This window comes from Carcharodon carcharias, chromosome 29 (genome assembly GCF_017639515.1).
Source record: "Carcharodon carcharias isolate sCarCar2 chromosome 29, sCarCar2.pri, whole genome shotgun sequence".
Classification (NCBI taxonomy): domain Eukaryota; kingdom Metazoa; phylum Chordata; class Chondrichthyes; order Lamniformes; family Lamnidae; genus Carcharodon; species Carcharodon carcharias.
Genome location: NC_054495.1, coordinates 3,600,981 through 3,621,178, shown reverse-complemented (window position 1 = coordinate 3,621,178; position 20,198 = coordinate 3,600,981). Strand labels below are relative to the sequence as shown.

The window sequence follows — 20,198 nt, the reverse complement described above, 5'->3', positions numbered from 1 at the left end:
AGGTACAGAGGGATCTGGATACATAAATCACAAAAGGTTAGTATGCAGGTACTGTAAGTGATCAGGAAGGTAAATTATTGCAAGGGGAATGGAATGTAAAAGTAGGGATGCTTTACTACAGTTGTATAGGGTTTTGGTGAAACCACACCTGGAATACCCGTGTACAGTTTGGGTATGCCTACTTAAGAAAGGACATATTTGCAATAGGAATGCAGAGAAGGTTCACTTGACTGATTCCCGAGATGTGGCACCTTATCGAAAGCCTTTTGGAAATCCAAATACACCACATCTACAGGTCCCCCTTTTCTTATGAGGAAAGGTTGGACAGGCTGGGCCTGTATCCATTGGAGTTTAGAAGGATGAGAGGTGATCTTATTGTGACAGATAAGATTCTGAGGGGACTTGACAGGGTGGATGCTGAGAGCATGTTTCCCCTTGTGGGAGAGTAGAACTAGGGGGCACAGTTTAAAAGTAAGGGGTCTCCCATTTAAGACAGAGTTGTGAAGAATTTTTTTCTCTCAGAGGGTCATTAGTCTGTGGAATTCTCTTCCCCAGAGAGCAGTGTGTGTATTTTAGTGTGTCTGAGAGTGAGTGTATGACAGACTGTGAGAGTGTGTTTGCGTGTGAGACTGTATGAAAGCGTGTGTGTGTGAGTGTGTCTGAGAGTACGAATGTGTGAGAGAGACTATGAGAGTGTGTTCATGTGAACGAGAGTGTGTGTGAGTGTTAGTTTGTCCGAGAGTATGAGTGTGTGAGAGGGAATGAGTGAGAGTGTGTTAGTGTGAGACAGTGTGTGTGTTAGTCTGTATGAGTGTGAGAGTGTGTCCAAGAGTGTGAGAGAGACTGTCTAAGAGTGTGTTAGTGTGTCCAAGAGCGTGAGTGTGTGAGAGAGACTGCGTGAGAGTGTGTTTATGTGTCCGAGGGTGTGAGTGTGTGAGAGAGACTGCGTGAGAGTGTGCTTATGTGTCCGAGAGTGTGAGTGTGTGAGAGAGACTGTCTAAGAGTGTGTTAGTGTGTCCGAGAGTGTGAGTGTGTGAGAGAGACTGTCTAAGAGTGTGTTAGTGTGTCCGAGAGTGTGAGTGTGTGAGAGAGACTGCGTGAGTGTGTGTTTATGTGTCTAAGGGTGTGAGTGTGTGAGACAGACTGCGTGAGAGTATGTTTATGTGTCCGAGAGTGTGAGTGTGTGTGTGAGAGACTGTGTGAGTGTGTGTTTATGTGTCTGAGAGTGAGTGTGTGTGTGTGTGTGAGAGAGACTGCGTGAGAGTATGTTTATGTGTCTGAGAGTGTGTATGAAAGAGACTGCGTGAGAGTATGTTTATGTGTCCGAGAGTGTGTGTGTGTGTGAGTGAGACTGTGTGAATGTGTGTTTATGTGTCCGATGGCGTGAATGTGTGAGAGAGACTGCGTGAGTGTGTTTATGTGTCCGAGAGTGTGTGTGAGTGTATGAGAGAGACTGTGTGAGAGTGTGTTTATGTGTCCAAGAGTGTGCGTGTGTGAGAGAGACTGTGTGAGAGTATGTTTATGTGTCCGAGAGTGTGAGTGTGTGAGACAGACTGCGTGAGAGTGTGTTTATGTGTCCGAGAGTGTGAGTGTGTGAGACAGACTGCGTGAGAGTATGTTTATGTGTCCAAGAGTGTGAGTGTGTGAGGCAGACTGCGTGAGAGTGTGTTTATGTGTCTGAGAGTGTGTGTGTGTGTGAGAGAGACTGTGTGAGTGTGTGTTTATGTGTCTGAGAGTGTGTGTGAGTGCGTTAGGGTATGGAAAGTGTGAGCGTGAGGGGGAGAGACACTGTGAGAGTGTGTTTGGTTGTACAAGATTTTGCTTTAGTATGTTAGTGTGTCCTAGAAAGTCTGTGTGTGACTGCGAGAGTGTGTTTGTGTGTGAGAGCGTGTTGGTGTGTCCGAGAGTGTGAGTGTTTGTGAGGGACTGTGCAAGAGTGTGTGCGAGTGTGTAAGACTATGTATAAGTGCTTACCCATTAAATGAGTTGACACGGTTGCACATGAATCTATTTAGAATGGGAAACTGGCATAGAATGCTGATATCTAGTGGCCTTTAACCCACAGACCCCTCACTCTAACAGGCAGTAGAGATGGGAACTGCTATTGCTCCATCTCAGTGAGTCAGGAAACACACAGCTGAATCATTGCATCATAGTCATAAGACTGTCTGCCTTTATGTCTGGTCTCACCTTCCTCTTCCACTCCAGTCAGTGAGGCCAATATCCCCAGACAGAGCCTGGAGCCCAGGTTGCTGAAGGCATGGCAGCCAATGGTAGAGTGAAGGAAATTGGGGGTGGTGGGAGGTGGGCAAAAGGCTGGAATTAGAGGAGAGCAGATTTCCTCGCTTCCACAGCCTTGGATGGGGGAGCGAGTTCCAGACTTCCGGTTCCCCTTGCGTGGAGAAATGCTTCCCGATATCGCCCCTGAACGGCCAAGGTTGACATTTTGAATTTGTGGCCTCAGAGGGATGTTGAGTGGTCAAAGTATTAGCAAGGCCAGGAAAGCCTAAGGAGGAATTCACAAACACTGGGGTTTACTTTCCTCTGGCAGTGCACTAGTTAATTCATCCAATTAGATTCCTGTCTGTAATCTATGTGCTTCAAAGGGTCATGACCATTGATCTTTGAACCCAACCCTAGGCTTGATCTCCTGTCAATGTTTGCGTGTACAAGATTCACCATTGGATGGTGCCAGTTTTACGATGTCACTAAGACACAGCGAGTGAGGGAAATCTTCCCATCGCATTTGCAATGTCGCTAATGCACAGCAAGTGGGGGGGAGGAAAGTCCCACCACATTTACGATGTCACTAACACGCAAGTGAGGCGAAAGCTTCCCACCGTGTTTGCGACGTCGCAAAGATACAAAGAGTGAGAGAAATGTTTCCACCAGGTTTACAATGTCGCTAAGGCACAATGTGTGGGGAAAAATCTTCCCACCATGCTTAAGATGTCGCCAAGATGCAGTGAGGGAGGGAAATCTTCCTGCAGTGGGGAGTTCTCCCCAGTGTCCTGGGGGTGGGGGCTGGGGGCAGGGGGCTGTTCTCCCTGGTGTCCTGGAGTGGTGGGGGGGTGGGGATGGGGTGGGCGGCAGCAGGGGGAGTTCTCCCCATCGTGGGCTTCTCCCTGCAGAAGCTCCTCAGGGTAGTGTCCTCGACCCAACCATCTTCAGCTGCTTCATCAATGACCTTCCTTCCATCATAAGGTCAGAAGTGGGGATGTTCGCTAATGGTTGCACAATGTTCAGCACCATTCGTGTCTCCTCAGATACTGAAGCAGTCCATGTCCAAATGCAGCAAGACCTGGACAATATCCAGGCTTGGGCTGACCAGTGGCAAGTAACATTCACGCCACACAAGTGTCAGGCAATGACCATCTCCAACAAGAGAGAATCTAACCACCGTCCCTTGACATTCAAAAGCATTACCATCACTGAATCCCCCACTATTAACATCCGGGGGGGGGTTACCAATGATCAGAAACTGAACTGGACTAGACATATAAGTACTGTGGCTACAAGAGCAGGTCAGAGGCTAAGAAATGTGTGATGGGTAACACCTCCTGACTCCCCAAAGCCTGTCCACCATCTACAAGGCACAAGTCAGGAGTGTGATGGAATACTCCGCACTTGCCTGGATGAGTGCAGCTCCCATAACACTCAAGAAGCTGAACACCATCTAGGACAAAGTAGCCGCTTGATTGGCACCACATCCACAAACATTCACTCCCTCCACCACCGACGCACAGTAGCAACAGTGTGTGTACCATCTGCAAGATGCACTGCAGGAACTCACCAAGGCTCCTTCGACAACACCTTCCAAACCCACGACCACTATCACCTAGAAGGACAAGGGCAGCCAACACATGGGAAGACCACCACCTGGAAGTTCCCCTCCAAGCCACTCACCATCCTGACTTGGAAATACATCGGCCGTTCCTTCACTGTCACTGGGTGAAAATCCTGGAACTTCCTCCCTAACAGCACTGTGGGTGTACCTACACCACGGGGACTGCAGCGGCTCAAGAAGGCAGCTCACCACCACCTTCTCAATTAAATGTTGGCCTAGCGAACGGCGCCTACTCCCACGAACAAATAAAAAAAAGTGTTGTGAGATCAAAATTAACTCCCCTTAGTTCTGATGAAAAGTCATATGGACTCGAACCGTTAGCTGTGTTCCTCTCCGCAGATGCTGTCAGACCTGCTGAGTTTTTCTAGCTGTTTTTGTTTTTAGTTCCCTCAACAGGTGATCTGGGTCATTGTCGCATTGCTGTTTGGGGAATCTTGCTGGAGTGACATTTTCCACTTCAAGAGGAAGTACTTCACTGGCTGCGAAACACTAGCTGATCTCCTGAGGATGGGAGGAACGCTATAGAAATACAAGTTCTTTTGTTGGTATGACAGGGGGATGCACAATGGGGGAAAAGACATTTCATGATTGTTTTTATGCGATAACATTCTCTGGCTTTGTGAATTTTTTCTCCTGCTGCTTTTTAAAATATTCACGTGGGCATCACTGGCTAGGACAGCACTTATTGCCCATCCCTAACTGCCCCTTGTCCAGAAGGCATTTCACTATGAGAAGGTCTGGTGATTTTCTCCTTTAAAGGAGATCAGTGCACAAGGCGAGTTTTTAATAATCATCCAGATTTTTTTTTTGGTGAATCCATCAGCCATAGCGGGATTCTAAAACAAAAACAAAAATACCTGGAAAAACTCAGCAGGTCTGGCAGCATCTGTGGAAGGGAGCGCAGTTAACGTTTCGAATTCTGCATGACTTTTCAACAGATAACCCAGGTCCCCAGAGCATTATCCCAGGTCTCTAGAATGCTAGTCAGTGACAATATCACTATTCCATCACCTCCCCCTGCCTTGCAGAACAATTTTCTGTCTGACAGAATTGAATTAGCACACTAGCTGTTCAGCAGCAGAACCCGAATTGGAATCCACTCCGAAGTGACGTGGCGAAACCATTCTCTCCGATTGTAAGGGCCTTTGTAAATGTGCTCGACAATCTGAACTTAGTTCTCAGTTGACATGGGGACAGGACAAAGCTGACAGTAATTGGAACTCAGCTGGCAAACTCACTTTGGAGGCCATAGGTTGCCTGCACTGTACTAAAAGCCTTTTCTAAGTTGGGGGATGGCACTCATTGTTGATAGGTGCGTCAAGACTAAATGATAAAATTTGGAAAATTACGTGAGAAGGTGGGAGGAGAGCGTTTTGTCGGACTGTGGGGTGTGACAAGCTTTGAGGGGAAAATCTTCCTGGGCTAATCCAGGAAGGATTGATCGGGAGGAGACCATTCATTCAGGTCATTTTATTAGCTTAGATCAGCCTTATCAGTAAAGGGACCAAGGGTTATGGGGGAACGGCAGGAAAGTGCAGCTGAGGGATTATCAGATCAGCCACGATCGCATTGAATGGCGGAGCAGACTCGCTGGGCCGAATGCGTCTTATGGTCTTATTCACACACGGGACCGCAGCTCGAGGCCTCCTTGGGATTCAGCCACATTGGCAGGACGAGTGACGAATGATGAACAGAAGCTGGCGTCGTGCTCCGGGACTACACCACCTTAGACTGGCCAACGATGGGCACAGGCCTTGAATGCATTTCGAGGCTGCCCCCATCTCACTGTGAAAGAGTTAACAGGCCCTGCCGGTGGACAAAGGCCTAATCTTATATCGCCCTTAACAGACCGGGACAGGGTATGGGGTGGGGGTGGGGCAGAGTGGGGCGGGGGCAGTCTGGAGGCGGAGGTGGATGTTTGTACTGCACTCAGACTATGGACTCTGATCTCCTAGTGACCTGCTGGAAGACTGATTCACAGAAAGATTCTCAGCAACGGGGGAAGGGATTGGGATGAACACAGCCGGTCAGGCAAGGCTGAACAGGCCGGGCCTCTTTTCTCTGGAAAAGAGAGGGCTGAGAGGTGACCTGGTCGAGCTGTTTAAAATTCTGAAAGGTTTTGATCGAACGGATACAGAGTGTTTCCTCTTCTGTGTTGTGGGGGGGGCGGAGGGGAGACCAGAACTGGGGTCCATCGATATAAGATCGTCACTAATAAATCCAATGGGGAATTCAGGAGAAACTTCTTCACGCGGACAGTGAAGAGAATGTGGAACTCGCTCCCACAGGGAGTGGGTGAGGTGAATCGTATAAATGTATTGAAGGGGGAAGCTGGATAAATACACGAGGGAGAGAGCAATAGAGGGATATGGTAATGGGGTGGGATGAGGTGGAGGCTTGTCTGGAGGATAAACACAAGCACAGAGCAGATGGGCTGAATGGCCTGATACTGTGCTGTAAACATTACATACCACTCTACATAGTCAAAGCTGAAGGTAATGGGCAATGGGAGTTTAGGCCGACACTGGTGAGGGAGATGCTATTTTGATGAGTATGTATCCCTTAAAGTAGGCAATCTATGCACCCTACTAATACTCAAAACACCTCCATGGCCCCCTCCAAGTCATTCACCATCCTGACTTGAAAATATATCGGCCGTTCCTTCACTGTCGCTGGGTCAAAATCCTGGAACTCCCTCCCTAACAGCGCTGTGGGTGTACCTACACCACATGGACTGCAGCGGGTCAAGAAGGCAGCTCACCCACCGCCTTCTCAAGGAGCAATTAGGGATGGGCAATAAATGCTGGGCCCAGCCAGCGAAGCCCACACCCCATGAATAAGAGTAGAAGGCATTGGCATAAACACTGAATGGAGTTCAGTGATAAGTGAAAACAAGAAGGTGTAAATGAAAGGCTCAGCATGCATCTTCAGAGCAAACAAATACAATAACAACTTGCATTAATATAGCGCCTCTAACGTAGAGAAAACCTCCCAACACGCTTCACAAGGATAGAATATCAAACAAAATTTGTGACCCCGAGCCACATAAGGAGATATTAGGGACAGGTGACCCAAAAACTCAGTCAGAGAGAGAGAGGTTTTAAGGAGCGTCTTAAAGGAGAGAGACAGAGACAGAGAGAAAAGGGGGAAAGAGGGAGTGGGGGGAAGAGAGAGAGATAGAGAGAGAGAGAGTGTCAGAGAGGTTTAGGGAGGGAATTCCAGAGCTTATTCCAGGGCCCCCAGGCAGCTGAAGGCACGGCCGCCAATGGTGGAGCGATGGGAATCGGGGGATGGTCAAGGGGTCGGAATTGGAGGAGAGCAGAGATCTCAGAGGGTTGTAGAGGCTGGAGGAGGTTACGGAGATAGGGAGAGTTGTAGGGACTGGAGGAGGTTACAGAGATAGGGAGGGTTGTAGGGTCTGGAGGAGGTTACAGAGATAGGGAGAGTTGTAGGGACTGGAGGAGGTTACAGAGATAGGGAGGGTTGTAGGGGCTGGGAGGAGGTTACAGAGATAGGGAGGGTTGTAGGGGCTGGAGGTGGTTACAGAGATAGGGAGGGTTGTAGGGGCTGGAAGAGGTTATAGAGATAGGTAGGGTTGTAGGGTCTGGAGGAGGTTACAGAGATAGGGAGTGTTGTAGGGGCTGGAAGAGGTTACAGAGATAGGGAGCAGGTGTGGCCATGAAGGGAATTGAAAACAATAAGAACTTTAATGACATTGCTTGCGGCGATGGAGATTGGCAGGCCGCCAACAGAAAGTCCCCAGATTATCCAGGATTACAGTGCACTGCATTGGGAATATTGCCCAATTCCCCGAACTGCCTTGTGGCCCTCTGTGGGCACAGAGCTAAAAACAGAAAGTGCTGGAGAGACTCTGCTGACTGGGTAGCATTTTCCAGAAGAATCCATACTGGACTCGGAACGTTAACTCTGTTTCTGCCTCCACAGTCACTGCCAGACCTGCTGTGTTTTTCCAGCTCTTTCTGTTTCTATTTCACATTTCCAGCATCTGCAGTATTTTGCTTTTATTATAGATATAGCGCCGCTGGGAAAGGTGCAAAGAGTTTCACAAGGATGAAAGCAGAACAGAGGGGTTATACATCATACAGGTTGTGGCCCTTGACTCTGGATAGAGAAGTGGCCGATGGATGGCTATTAAGGGGATTCAATAGGCTTGACATTGTGAAGATGTTTCCACTTATTGGGAAGTCCGGGACTTGGTCAGGTAGTCACCAATAAACCCAATTGGGGGTTCAGGAGAAACCTCTTTACCCAGAGAGTGGGGAGAATGTGGAACTCGCTCCCACAGGGAGTGGTTGAGGTGAATTATTATCGATGTATTTCAGGGGGAAGCTGGATAAACACATGAGGGAGAAAAGGAATAGAAGGATAGGGTGATGGGGGTGAGATGAAGAGGGGGTGGGAGGAGGCTGATGTGGAGCAGAAACACAAGCACAGAGCAGATAGGCCGAACGGCCTGTTTCAGTATTGTAAATTCTATGTCACGCTGTTGCACAACATGGAACAGTAAAACATTATTGGACCTTACCGGGAGTGTGTGCCAATTTGGGTTTCCTTTTATCTGACTCACTCTTTGACTCAATGATACACTGAAGAGTCTTGTTGGCTAGATACTTTGGAACTAGGCAATGTTTGAGGATTAAGGTTCCTGGAAAATCCTGCCATGTGACTGGCAGAAGTCCAAAGGTTGCCTCTAGCATTCCAGTGCTCTACAATCATATCTAGGGTATCGTGGCGTAGTGGTTTTGATAATGAACCACTAACCCACGGTCCAGAATTCAAACCCATCACCCTTTCCCCTCAGCCACTGTGGCCAAGCTGTAGAAATAAAGTCAATAAGCTTGGTGAGATCATCAGTGGGCCTGCAAGTGAGGTGACTGTGAAAAATGACCTTACAAACAAATTCCTTTAACTAATGTTCCAACTCTACCTGCCCTGGCCTCCATGTGACTCCAGTCCCACATCGTCCGGCCCAGTAGGTCAGAACAGGGCAAGGCCATTTAGCCCCTCGAGCCTGCCCTCCCATTCCATCAGATCACGTCCGATCTGTTTCTTAACTCCATCTGCCTGCCTTGGTTCCATAGCCCTCAATCCCCTACCCAACAAAAACCTATCAATCTCAGTTTTGAAATTTTAAATTGACCCTCTCCCAGCCTCAACAGCTTTTGTGTGGTTGGGGGGTTGGGGGGGGGGCGGTGTGGGGAGTTCCAGATTTCCACCCCACTTTGTGTGAAGAAGTGCTTCCTGACATCTCCCAATGAATGGCCTGGCTCCAATTTTACAGTTCTGCCTCCTTGTTTTGGACTCCCCACTCTCCCCCTAATCCTGACCCACGCAATTAGTTTCTCTCTACGCGTTCGAATCCTTCAATCATCTTAAACCCCTCCATTTGATCACCCCTTAACCTTGCAAACGCCGGGAAATGATGCATCTAAGGTTGACTCTTAACGTTCCCTGAGCTATCAGACAGTGAATTGTTAAAAACACTCCGTCAAGAACATGGCAGTCTGTCACCTCCTCGAGACAACTAGAGTGGGCACAAATTGTAACCCGCCAGCGATGTGCACCCTCCAAAAAAAACCCACTGATTCCCATCACTCCACCTTTGGCGGCTGTGCCTTCAGCTGCCTGGGGCCTAAAGTCTGGCATTCCCTCCCTAAGCCTTCCACCTGTCTCTTTCTCTCTCTCTCTCTCTCTCTCCTCTTTTAAGATGCTCCTTATAACCAACCTCTGACCACGCTTTTGGTCAGCTGTCCTAATTGCTCTTTCTGTGCCTCGGTCTGAGCCGTCTGATTTACACCCTGTGAAACTTCTTGGGATGTTCTACTGAGTTAAAAGGTGCCATATAAATGAAGTTTGTGGTGTTCCAGCACTAAAAGAGGCCATTGAGCCCATCATGTCTGTGCCAGTATTACCCCCACATAAACCAATAATTTGTTTAATCCTCATCCTCTCTGCCCTTTAAGCAATTGTCCAATCTTTCTTTAAATCATAGAATGGTTACAGCACAGAAGGAGGCCATTCAGCCTGTTGTGTCCTTGCTGGCTTACTGAAGGAACAATTCACCTATTGCCACCCCCTGCCTTTTCCCTGTAGCCCTGCAAATATTTCCTTTTCAGATAGGGATCCAATTTCCTTTTGAAATCCTTAATTGAATCTGCCTCCCCCAAACTCTCAGGCAGTGCATTCCAGATCCTTGCCACTCGCTGGGTGAAAAGTTTTCTCCTTATGTCTCCATTGCTTCTTTTGCCAATTGCCTTAAATCTGTGTCCCTCAGGTTCTCGATCCTTCCATCAATGGGAACAGTTTCTGCCTATCCACCCTGTCCAGACCCCTCATGATTTTGAACCCCTCTATCCAATCACCTCTCAGACTCCCCTTCTCCAAGGAGAACGGTCCCAGCTTCTCCAATCTATCTATGTCACTGAAGTTCCTCATCCCTGGAACCATTCTTGTGAATCTTTTCCGCACTCTCTCTAATGCCTTCACATCCTTCCTAAAGTGCAGTGCCCAGAACTGGACACAATACTCCAATTGAGGCCAAACCTGCGTTTTATACACATTTAACATAACCCCCTTGTTGCTGTACTCTATGCCCCTATTGATAAAGCCCCTTTATTAACTATGCTCTGAACCTGTCTTGCCACCTTCAATGATTTATGTACATATACATCCAGGTCCCTCTGCTTCTACCAAATCTAATCACTTCACACTTCTCTGCATTAAACTTCACCTGCCACTTGTCCGCCCATTCCATCAACCCGTCTCTGCCCTTTTGAAGTGCTACACTATCCTACTCATGTTGCACAATATTTTCAATTTCGTTTCATCCACAAATTTTGAAATTGCGTCCTATACACCAAAGTCTAGGTCATTAATGAATATCAGGAAAAGCAGGGGTCCCAACACCAATCCATGGGGAAACGCCACAATAAACCTTCCTCCTGTCTGAAAAGACAACCATTCACCACTACTCTTTGCTCCCTGTCACTCAACCAATTTTGTATCCATGTTGCCAATGCCCCTTTTATCCCTTGAGTTCTAATTTTGTTGGGAGTCCACGTACATCACATCCATAGCATTGCCCTCTCTGCTAGCTCGTCAAAAAACTCAAACAAGTTAGTTAAATATGATTTGCCCTTAATAAACCTATGATTGCTTTCCTTAATTAACCTGCATTGTCCCAATTGACTGTTCATTTTAAAAAAATAATTTAAATGTATCTACAACCTCTCCTTCTGTAATACGCTGTGGGAGACAGTCTAACCACCCAATATTTGAAGATATTTTTCTAATTCCTCTTCATTTATTTTTTCGGTTCTCTTGAATGTATTTTTCACCATTTATCCTAGCAGAACCTGTCTTGATATTCAAGACATTGGCCAGGTCAACACTTTTAGTTCCAGTGAAACCACCAATTCCAAAGTGATCCTTCCTAATCACAACACCCTCATCCTGGATAACATTGGGTCAGTTAGAGAGTAATTGTTCTCTGGCAGATCAATAGATCAGTTAGAGCTTAATTGTTCTAGGACATATCAACTGGTCCATTAGAGATGAATTGTTCTGAGGCAGATCAACAAGACAGTTAGAGGTCAAATGTTCTCTGGCAGATCATATGGTCATTTAGAGGCTAACTGTTATCCAGAAAGTCAATTAGATGATAATTGTTCTCGAGCAGATCGATAGTTTAGATAAAAGATAATTGGTCTCAGGCAGACCAATGGGTCAGTTAGAGGATAATTGACCTGTTAATCTTCCTGAGAACAATTATCCTCTAAGTGACCATAATTTCACCCTGTGGCCTTAAATGAATGCACATTGTTAAACTGCACTGAAGCAGCAGAATGATACACTCGGTCTTTATTAAACAGTGCCTACATCGATAAATCTTCAGAAACAGCAACGGATGTCCAAAAGCATTTTAATAGATTGCAGGGAGTGGGATTGAGCCATACAGAACAGCAAGGTCCCACATTTGAACTACAGCCTCTGTTGAATTAACCAGTCTTGGATGTGTGTTGACCATGGTGATTGGTGTCTGATGACATGCCTGCCCCCTTGTTAGTAAGTTCTCATGTGCAGATGTTTGTTGTTTGGTTTTCATGTGAGTTCTTTTTCTCCATTAGTTGAGGGCTTAGCCTTTGGCCCAGTGGTTAGCATTCCTGACTCAGAATCAGAAAGTCTTGTGTTCAAATCCTTGCTCCAGACAGTTCACAAGCAGGGAAAGTTCTAGTTCAGAACTCTAGTTTGAGATTCAGCAGGAGCCCCTTGACCCAGTGGATATGGGCCTGAGTAACTTGATTATGTGGGTAAAAGCAAGATGCTGGAAACTGAAACAGGAAGTATTGGGCCTGCTCTGAAGAAGGGTCATATGGACTCGAAACATTAACTCTGTTTCTCTCTCCGCAGATGCTACCAGACCTGCTGATTTTTTTTTCCAGCACTTTCTATTTTTTGTCTCACTATGTGGGATGTGGGAACTCATAAACCCCTATAGGACTAACACCCTGTTTTCCCTGGCCCCTGTTGGCTGGGATAAGAGATGGTTTTTCACACAGTGCAAAGGTACAAAAACAATGCTAATCCCACCTTGCCAGACTGTTGGAAGCCTTTCTACAACTTAACGCTGATTATAAAAAGCAAAGAAACTTCTTATAAGTTCATTTCAGTCGCAAAACACATCCTAGATCTCTCTAAACATTACAACATCATCCACTCAATGAATAATAAGGTGCTTAGTAATAATCAGAGGGCTCTTTTGAAGAATAAATATCCTCTTATTACCAAAACCAATTGTTTCACAGATCAACCCAGCCTTTGAGTTACAACAAGGCAGGGGAGTCATAAATGGTGCTGGAGACTGAGGTCAAAGTGTAGATAACAGATTGGACTTTAAGATTCCAACGGAGTAGAATCATGTCCTTATCATCCATGAGAGACGCCTATATATAGCTTGCATAAAGCACTAAAGCAGTCTTCTCCAGAGCTGTGAATCTAAGGAGGTAAGTGTTCATGTGAGTCTAAGGTGAGCCAGTTAGGTGGTATTCTGGTTTGACCTTGTACCAAAGGCTTGTGTTATAGTGACTTGACAGTATTGCATTGTTCCAAAGAGCTAGTAATGTATTTGCCCTGTGCCACTCTAGTGCGGTGAAGGTTAATCAGGATGATTACAAGTGTCTTTTATACAAGGACAGGGGTTAGTCATTGAAATGGGAGCTGGGCAGTGGAAATATTGGAAGGGCAGATTGGCCTTCAAATTTGGGAAAGTCTGAGAAAGAAAGGTCTTGCATTTCTATAGTGCGTTCAAGACCACTGGGATGTCCCAAAACGCTTCTCAGCCAATGAAATGTTTTAAAGTATAGTCAATGTTGTAATGTAGGAACCAGCGTAGTTAACTTGTGCACAGCAAGATCCCAAGAACATGATTATTGCTCAGATTGTCTCTTTCTTTTTCATGATATTAATTGAGGGATAAATATTGTTCTAGAGGAAATTAGGGAGAACTAACCTTGTTCAGTATAATGGTCAGTGAGTACCACTTGCATCTCTGAGTCACAAGGTTGTGGGTTCAAATCTCACTCCAGATACCTGAGTACATAATCCAGGCTGACACTCCTGGTGACAGGCTGAGGGAGCATTTCACTGTTGAAGGGTCAGTGCTGAGGGAGTGTTGCACTGTCAGAGGATCTGTACTGAGAGAATGCTGCATTGGTGAAAATTCTGCCTTTTGTAGAAAGCACTAAACTTTGAGTCCCTGTCTGCCAACTCAAAGCGATGTTAAAAAGACCCCAAGGCCAATATTTGGAAGTAGAGCAAGGCTGGAATTCTCCCTAGTGTCCTCAGCCCAATATTTATCCCTCAACTAACAACCCATTGAATGGTCTGGGTCATTATCACATTGCTGTTTGTGGGATCTTGCTGTGCGCATATTGGCTGCTGCATTTCCTGAATGACAGCGGTGACTGCGCCTCAAATAGCTACATTGGAAGAGCTTCTGCAATATGAATAATTTAACTTTGATTCATGCTTTTCGTATCAGGTTGTCTCTTCTTTTGGATGAGATGTGAAACCGTGACTCCCATCTCCCCCTCTCAGAGGGAGCTGGAAGATCCGGCAGCCACTATTTCATAAAGAGCAGCGGCGGGTGGGTGGGGAGGGGAGGGAGAATGTTCTCCCCGGTGTCCTGCGACCAATGTTTATCCCTCACTTAAGGCCGAGAACAGGTGATCTGGTCATGTACCTGACTGAAGCTTGTGGGAGCTTGCTGTGCACAATTTGGCTGTCGCATTTCCCACGTGAATCTAGAATTTATTGGTTTGTAGAGTTCCGTTGAAATGCCTTGTGATGGGGCCGGTGTTATATCGATGCCAGTTTGTCCTCTCTCTCTCGCTCTCAACCAAATCCATTTGAAACTGTGGCAGTGTTTTCCTATAAGAGTCATTACCATACCAAGTGGCTTTGAACTGTGATCAGGTGTTGAAGACCCCAGCTTCAGATATCAAGGTGAAAATATTAACTTCTCTTTACATTTTTGGATCTTTTCTAGTTTTTCAATTGACCTCACAAGGCCCAACACCATGAAGTTCATCAGCATTGTCCTGGCATTGACAGTTCTCACTGGTGAGTATGATTGGGCCTCTCTTCAGGGTAGGGGGTGATAGCACAGTGCTAACGTTACTGGGCTAAGAAGCTTGATTAATTCTCTTGAAGCCTGAGTTCAAATCTTGTCAAGGTGGCCGGGTGCTTTTAATTCAAAGGTACGTCAGGAATTAAAAAGCTAATCTCATTAATAATGGTCTTGATTGTTGTATAAACCTGCCTGGTCCACTAATGCCCTTCAGGGGGAAAGAAACCTGCCATTCTTACCTGGTCTGGCCTACATGTGACTCGAGGCCCACAGTGATGCGGTTGATGCCCTCTGAAATGGCCGTCAAGACACTTGGTTGTGCCAAACTGCTACAGGAGAAGAGCACTTTTGGGTGCACCTACACCACAAGGGGTGAAGCAGTTCACCATCTTGCATGTAACTAGGGATGGGGGATAAGTACTGGCCTTGCCAGTAAGGCCCACACCCTGAAAACGAATAAATAAAGCTACTCCATTCATCGGCCGCTCCTTGAACTTTGAACTTGCATGAGTCGGTCATGTAGAAATGGCCACCGCATTGGCACCAGGTGGTGGTGGTGGGTCCACGTTAAGTATTAACCCTTCAAACCCCAGTATCGTTCTGGTGAAATACTGCTGCCCCCAGCTCAGAGGCCTACCGGGGTTGGAAGGCTTTAGGCTCATGCTCGGTGACTTCAGCGCATCATCCCAGGCTGACACACTCGGTGCCAGTACCGAGGGAGTGTTACACTGTCAGCGGTGCCGACTCTTGGCTGAGGGGTTGAGCACCCTCCGACAGATACAGACGATTACGCAGCTGTTATTTGGAAGAAGAGCAGGGTGGGAGTTCCCTCTCCAGTGTCCCCACGAGCAACACCATCAAAAAGAAAGAGATGCCCTGGGTCATTGTCACATGGCAGCTTAATTGCTGCTGCAGGTTCCTACATTAGGTGGTGGTGTAGTGGTATTGTCACTGGACTAGTAATCCAGAGATCCAGGGTAAATCTCTAGGGCACCTGCGTTCAAATCCCACGACGGAAGGTGGTGGAATTTGAATTCAATAAAAATCTGGAATTAAAAGTCTGATGATGACCACAAAACGATTGTCGTAAAAACCCATCTGGGTCACTAATGCCCCTTTAGGGAGGGAAATCTGCTGTCCTTACCTGGTCTGGCCTACATGTGGCTCCAGACCCACAGCAATGTGATTGACTCTTAAATGCCCTCTGAACAAGGGCAATAAATACTGGCCTAGCCAGTGACGCCCACACCCCTTGAATGAATAACAAACAAACCAGTGGCTACAGATGTACTTTACGCCTGTGAAATGCTTTGGGGTGTCCTGAGGTTGCAAAAGATGCTATAAAAATGCAGGACCTTCTTCAGTGTCAGTCACATTGAACAGGACTTAATAAGGAAATGTAAACAATCTGATAGCAGCCTGGCTCGCTCATTAACTGCTGAATCAACGTTACTCTCTCAACCCTAAGTAACGGTAAATCAGACAAAACTAGATCAAACTGACTCTGTTTATCTAAGTCAGCGTAATCTATCCGTTCTCTCATGTGACTTTCTCAAGTCTAGGCTGACTGTCAGTGTCCTGACCAACATTTTTTCCAGTCTGAATAACTACCACAAACAGATTAGCTGGTGATAGGTTTCCTTGCTGTTTGTGGGATCCTCCTGTGCACAAGATGGCTGCCTATCCAGCTAATCGTCACAGCATGTAAAAATAATCCCTTGTGTGCCAAGTGCATTCTGGTGCCGCATAAATATAAGATCCTGGAATGTATTTAATTTTGTAGTTTATTAGATTATTATCTATCCAGCCCTTCCGAGATCTTGGCATCCACCAACTCTGACCCCTCACTTGAACCCCATTTCCATCGCTCCGCCATTGGCGGCCATGCCTTCAGCTGCCTGGGCCCTGAGCTCTGGAATTCCCTCCCTAATCCTCTTTCTCTCTCCTCCATTAAGACACTCCTTAAAAATCCCTCTTTGATTGAGATTTTGGACCCCTGGCTCTAATATCTCCCTACATGGCTTGGGGTCAAATTGTGTTTAATAATCACTCGTGTGAGGCCTCGGGGTGTTTTACTATATTAAAGTTGCTACATAAATGCAAATTGCTTGATGTCCCTCTCATTGCTAGTTCTGCCTCTGTCTCTTTCTGAATGATGGTGACCCTGTGATCTGACCGAATAACCTTTCCTTCCCTCCCAGGGTCTCAGGCCTTCACGTTTCCATGGCAACATGAGCACCGCACGAGGTTTGAGGAAGCCAAAGCTGCATTTTGGGACTATGTCAGCCAAGCAACCGATATCGCTCAGGAGAACATTGAGGCCATCAAGCATTCAGATATGGGAGCGGAAATCAAGTACGTCCAGGTTCCTGTCACATACTGAGGAGTGGGAATACTAAAACAGCAGAGTCATTCAGCCCATCCCTCCAGACCCATAATGCTCCCAATAAAGGCTATGCCCTAACCCCCTAACTCTCCCATCGAAGACCATCCCTCTAATCCCCTAACTCTTCAATCAAAGACCATCCCTCTAATCCCCTAACTCTCCCATTGAAGACCATCCCTCTAATCTTCTAACTCTCCCATCAAAGACCATCCCTCTAATCCCCTAACTCTTCCATCAAAGACCATCCCTCTAATCCCCTAACTCTCCCATCCAAGACCATCCAAGACCATCCCTCTAATCCCCTAACTCTTCAATCAAAGACCATCCCTCTAATCCCCTAACTCTTCCATCAAAGACCATCCCTCTAATCCCCTAACTCTCCCATCCAAGACCATCCCTCTAATCCCCTAACTCACCCATCAAAGACCATCCCTCTAATCCCCCAACTCTTCCATCAAAGACCATCCCTCTAATCCCCTAACTCTCCCATCCCAGACCATCCCTCTAATCCCCTAACTCTTCCATCAAAGACCATCCCTCTAATCCCTAACTCTCCCATCCAAGACAATCCCTCTAATCCCCTAACTCTCCCATCCAAGACCACCCCTCTAAACCCCTAACTCTCCCATCAAAGACCATCCCTCTAATCCCCTAACACTCCCATCCAAGACCATTTCTCTAATCCCCTAATTCTCCCATCGAAGACCATCCCTCTAATCCTCTAACTCTTGCATCAAAGACCATCCCTCAAATCCCCTAACTCTCCTATCGAAGACCATCCCTCTAAACCTCTAACTCTCCCATCCAAGACCATCCCTCTAATCCTCTAACTCTACCATCAAAGACCATCCCTCTAATCCCCTAACTCTCCTATCAAAGACCATCCCTCTAATCCCCTAACTCTCCCATCAAAGACCATCACCCTAATCCCCTAACTCTCCCATCCAAGACCATCCCTCTAAACCCCTAACTCTCCCATCCAAGACCATCTCTCTAATCCCCTAACTCTCCCGTCCCAGACCATCCCTCTAATCCCCTAACTCTTCCATCAAAGACCATCCCTCTAATCCCTAACTCTCCCATTGAAGACCATCCCTCTAATCCCCTAACTCTCCCATCCAAGACCACCCCTCTAAACCCCTAACTCTTCCATCAAAGACCATCCCTCTAATCCCTAACTCTCCCATCCAAGACAATCCCTCTAATCCCCTAACTCTCCCATCCAAGACCACCCCTCTAAACCCCTAACTCTCCCATCAAAGACCATCCCTCTAATCCCCTAACACTCCCATCCAAGACCATTTCTCTAATCCCCTAATTCTCCCATCCAAGACCATTTCTCTAATCCCCTAATTCTCCCATCGAAGACCATCCCTCTAATCCTCTAACTCTTGCATCAAAGACCATCCCTCAAATCCCCTAACTCTCCTATCGAAGACCATCCCTCTAAACCTCTAACTCTCCCATCGAAGACCATCCCTCTAATCCTCTAACTCTCCCATCCAAGACCATCCCTCTAAACCCCTAACTCTCCCATCCAAGACCATCTCTCTAATCCCCTAACTCTCCAATCAAAGACCATCCCTCTAATCCCCTAACTCTCCCATCAAAGACCATCCCTCTAATCCCCTAACTCTCCCATTGAAGACCATCCCTCTAATCCCCTAACTCTCCCATCCAAGACCATCTCTCTAATTCCCTAACTCTCCCATCAAAGACCATCCCTCTAATCCCCTAACTCTCCCATCAAAAACTATCCCTCTAATCCCCTAACTCTGCCATCCAAGACCATCCCTCTAATCCTCTAACTCTTCCATCAAAAACCATTTCCCTGGCCCCCTAAGAATCCCATATAACCCCAACCCTCCAAAATCAGTAATGTGGGAGTGTTGCACTGTCAATGGTGCCATCTTTTGGATGGACCTTTCTATTTGTTTTAAGCTATGCTGAAATGGGTCTCCTTGCTGACTGATTCATTGAGAGGTGAATTAATGAATGAATTAATGTAGTATTTGATTTACTTGATGAATTAATGAATTAATAAATCGAGGAGTTAATTGTTTCTGACCACCTCTCTTTATCAAGTGAAAAGATCAGACAGAGCATGGACAACGCCAATCTCTACGCACTCGAGTTCAGCAAGGTGATGAACCCTCTTGCCCAGGACCTGGTGGACAACCTGAACACCAATGCCGAGATGATGCGTCAGCAAATTGTGCAGAACCTGCAGGAAGTGAACCAGAAGTTGTCCCCCTACACCGAGCAGCTGAACGAGAAGCTCAACGTGGGCCTGGAGAACCTGCGGGAGACCCTGAGGGAGCAGGTCGACCTGAACCCCGAGACCATCCGCAGGGACCTCTCAGCCGGAGTGGAGGAGCTCCAGGAGATGATCCAGCTCAGCATGGAGACCTTCCGGGAGAAGACGGCGCCTTACTCCGAGGAGATCCAAGTGAAAGTGAGCCAGGGCATCGAGCAGTTCCAAAAGGGCCTCATCCCCTTCGTGTCAGAGCTCCAGGTCAAGATCGTGCAGAAGGCCCAAGAGCTGCAGAAGAACCTCGTCCCCTACGCTGAGGACTTGAGCGGCAAGCTGAGAAGCTATGACCAGCAAATGCGGGAAAAGCTGAATTCCGTGTGGGAAGCCACAGAACAGGCCGTCTAACTCTCCCTCTCCAATGAATTAATGTTCCAGAGATTGCCTTTCTCTCTCTTCTCTGAACCAACTGAAAATTCCCAATCTTCTAAACTGTAAATTCTCCTCAAACTCTGCAAATGGTTAAGTGTACCAATTTGGAATAAATTGTGTATTGGAACCTCATAAACATGGGTCACCTCTTTCCTTTTTTATCTCCCTGTCTTTTCCAAGTTCTAAGGTAATCAGTTCCCCCAGCGACTCTCGGTGCTTGGGGACTATGTCGCTCTTAACCTGTGACCCCTCGAGTGTGCTGTCTTAGCCGGGATGGAGTTACGAGTGGGCAATGGCAGACCCCACCCCCCTCCCCCGACCGGTCTCCCCCGCCCATCCCACACATGCAGGATGCGCCATAATATGTAGGGGGTTTCGAGAGGACATTGTTTCTATTCAGATAATCATCTGACGTGCAAGGGTAAGGGCAAGGCAGTGACACCAGGTCATAACGCTCATCTGGCGAGCTGGTGCAGGCACGATGGGCTGAATGGCCTCCTTCCGTGCTGTTAAAACACTGTGATTCTGTAACCATGGGCGACGTCTACCCCATCCATTTGGGTACATCTGTCGCCATTGGCTGCTTCCTGTGCGGCATCCTGGGAGGGGAAGGACCCATGCTGGGGCATCCCCA

General features: G+C 47.0%; 1 protein-coding gene across 1 annotated transcript in view; it reads left to right on the top strand.

The window, feature by feature from the left end:
* LOC121270963 (apolipoprotein A-IV-like) overlaps positions 1-19,641 on the top strand; it is a 32,485-nt gene extending 12,844 nt beyond the window's left edge. Inside the window, exons 2-4 of the mRNA XM_041176638.1 lie at positions 14,415-14,488; positions 16,697-16,850; positions 18,967-19,641. Of these exons, the coding sequence (XP_041032572.1) occupies positions 14,415-14,488; positions 16,697-16,850; positions 18,967-19,540 (802 nt within the window). The 3' untranslated portion in view covers positions 19,541-19,641. The remainder of the gene's footprint in view (positions 1-14,414; positions 14,489-16,696; positions 16,851-18,966) is intronic.
* Positions 19,642-20,198: the final 557 nt, after the last annotated feature.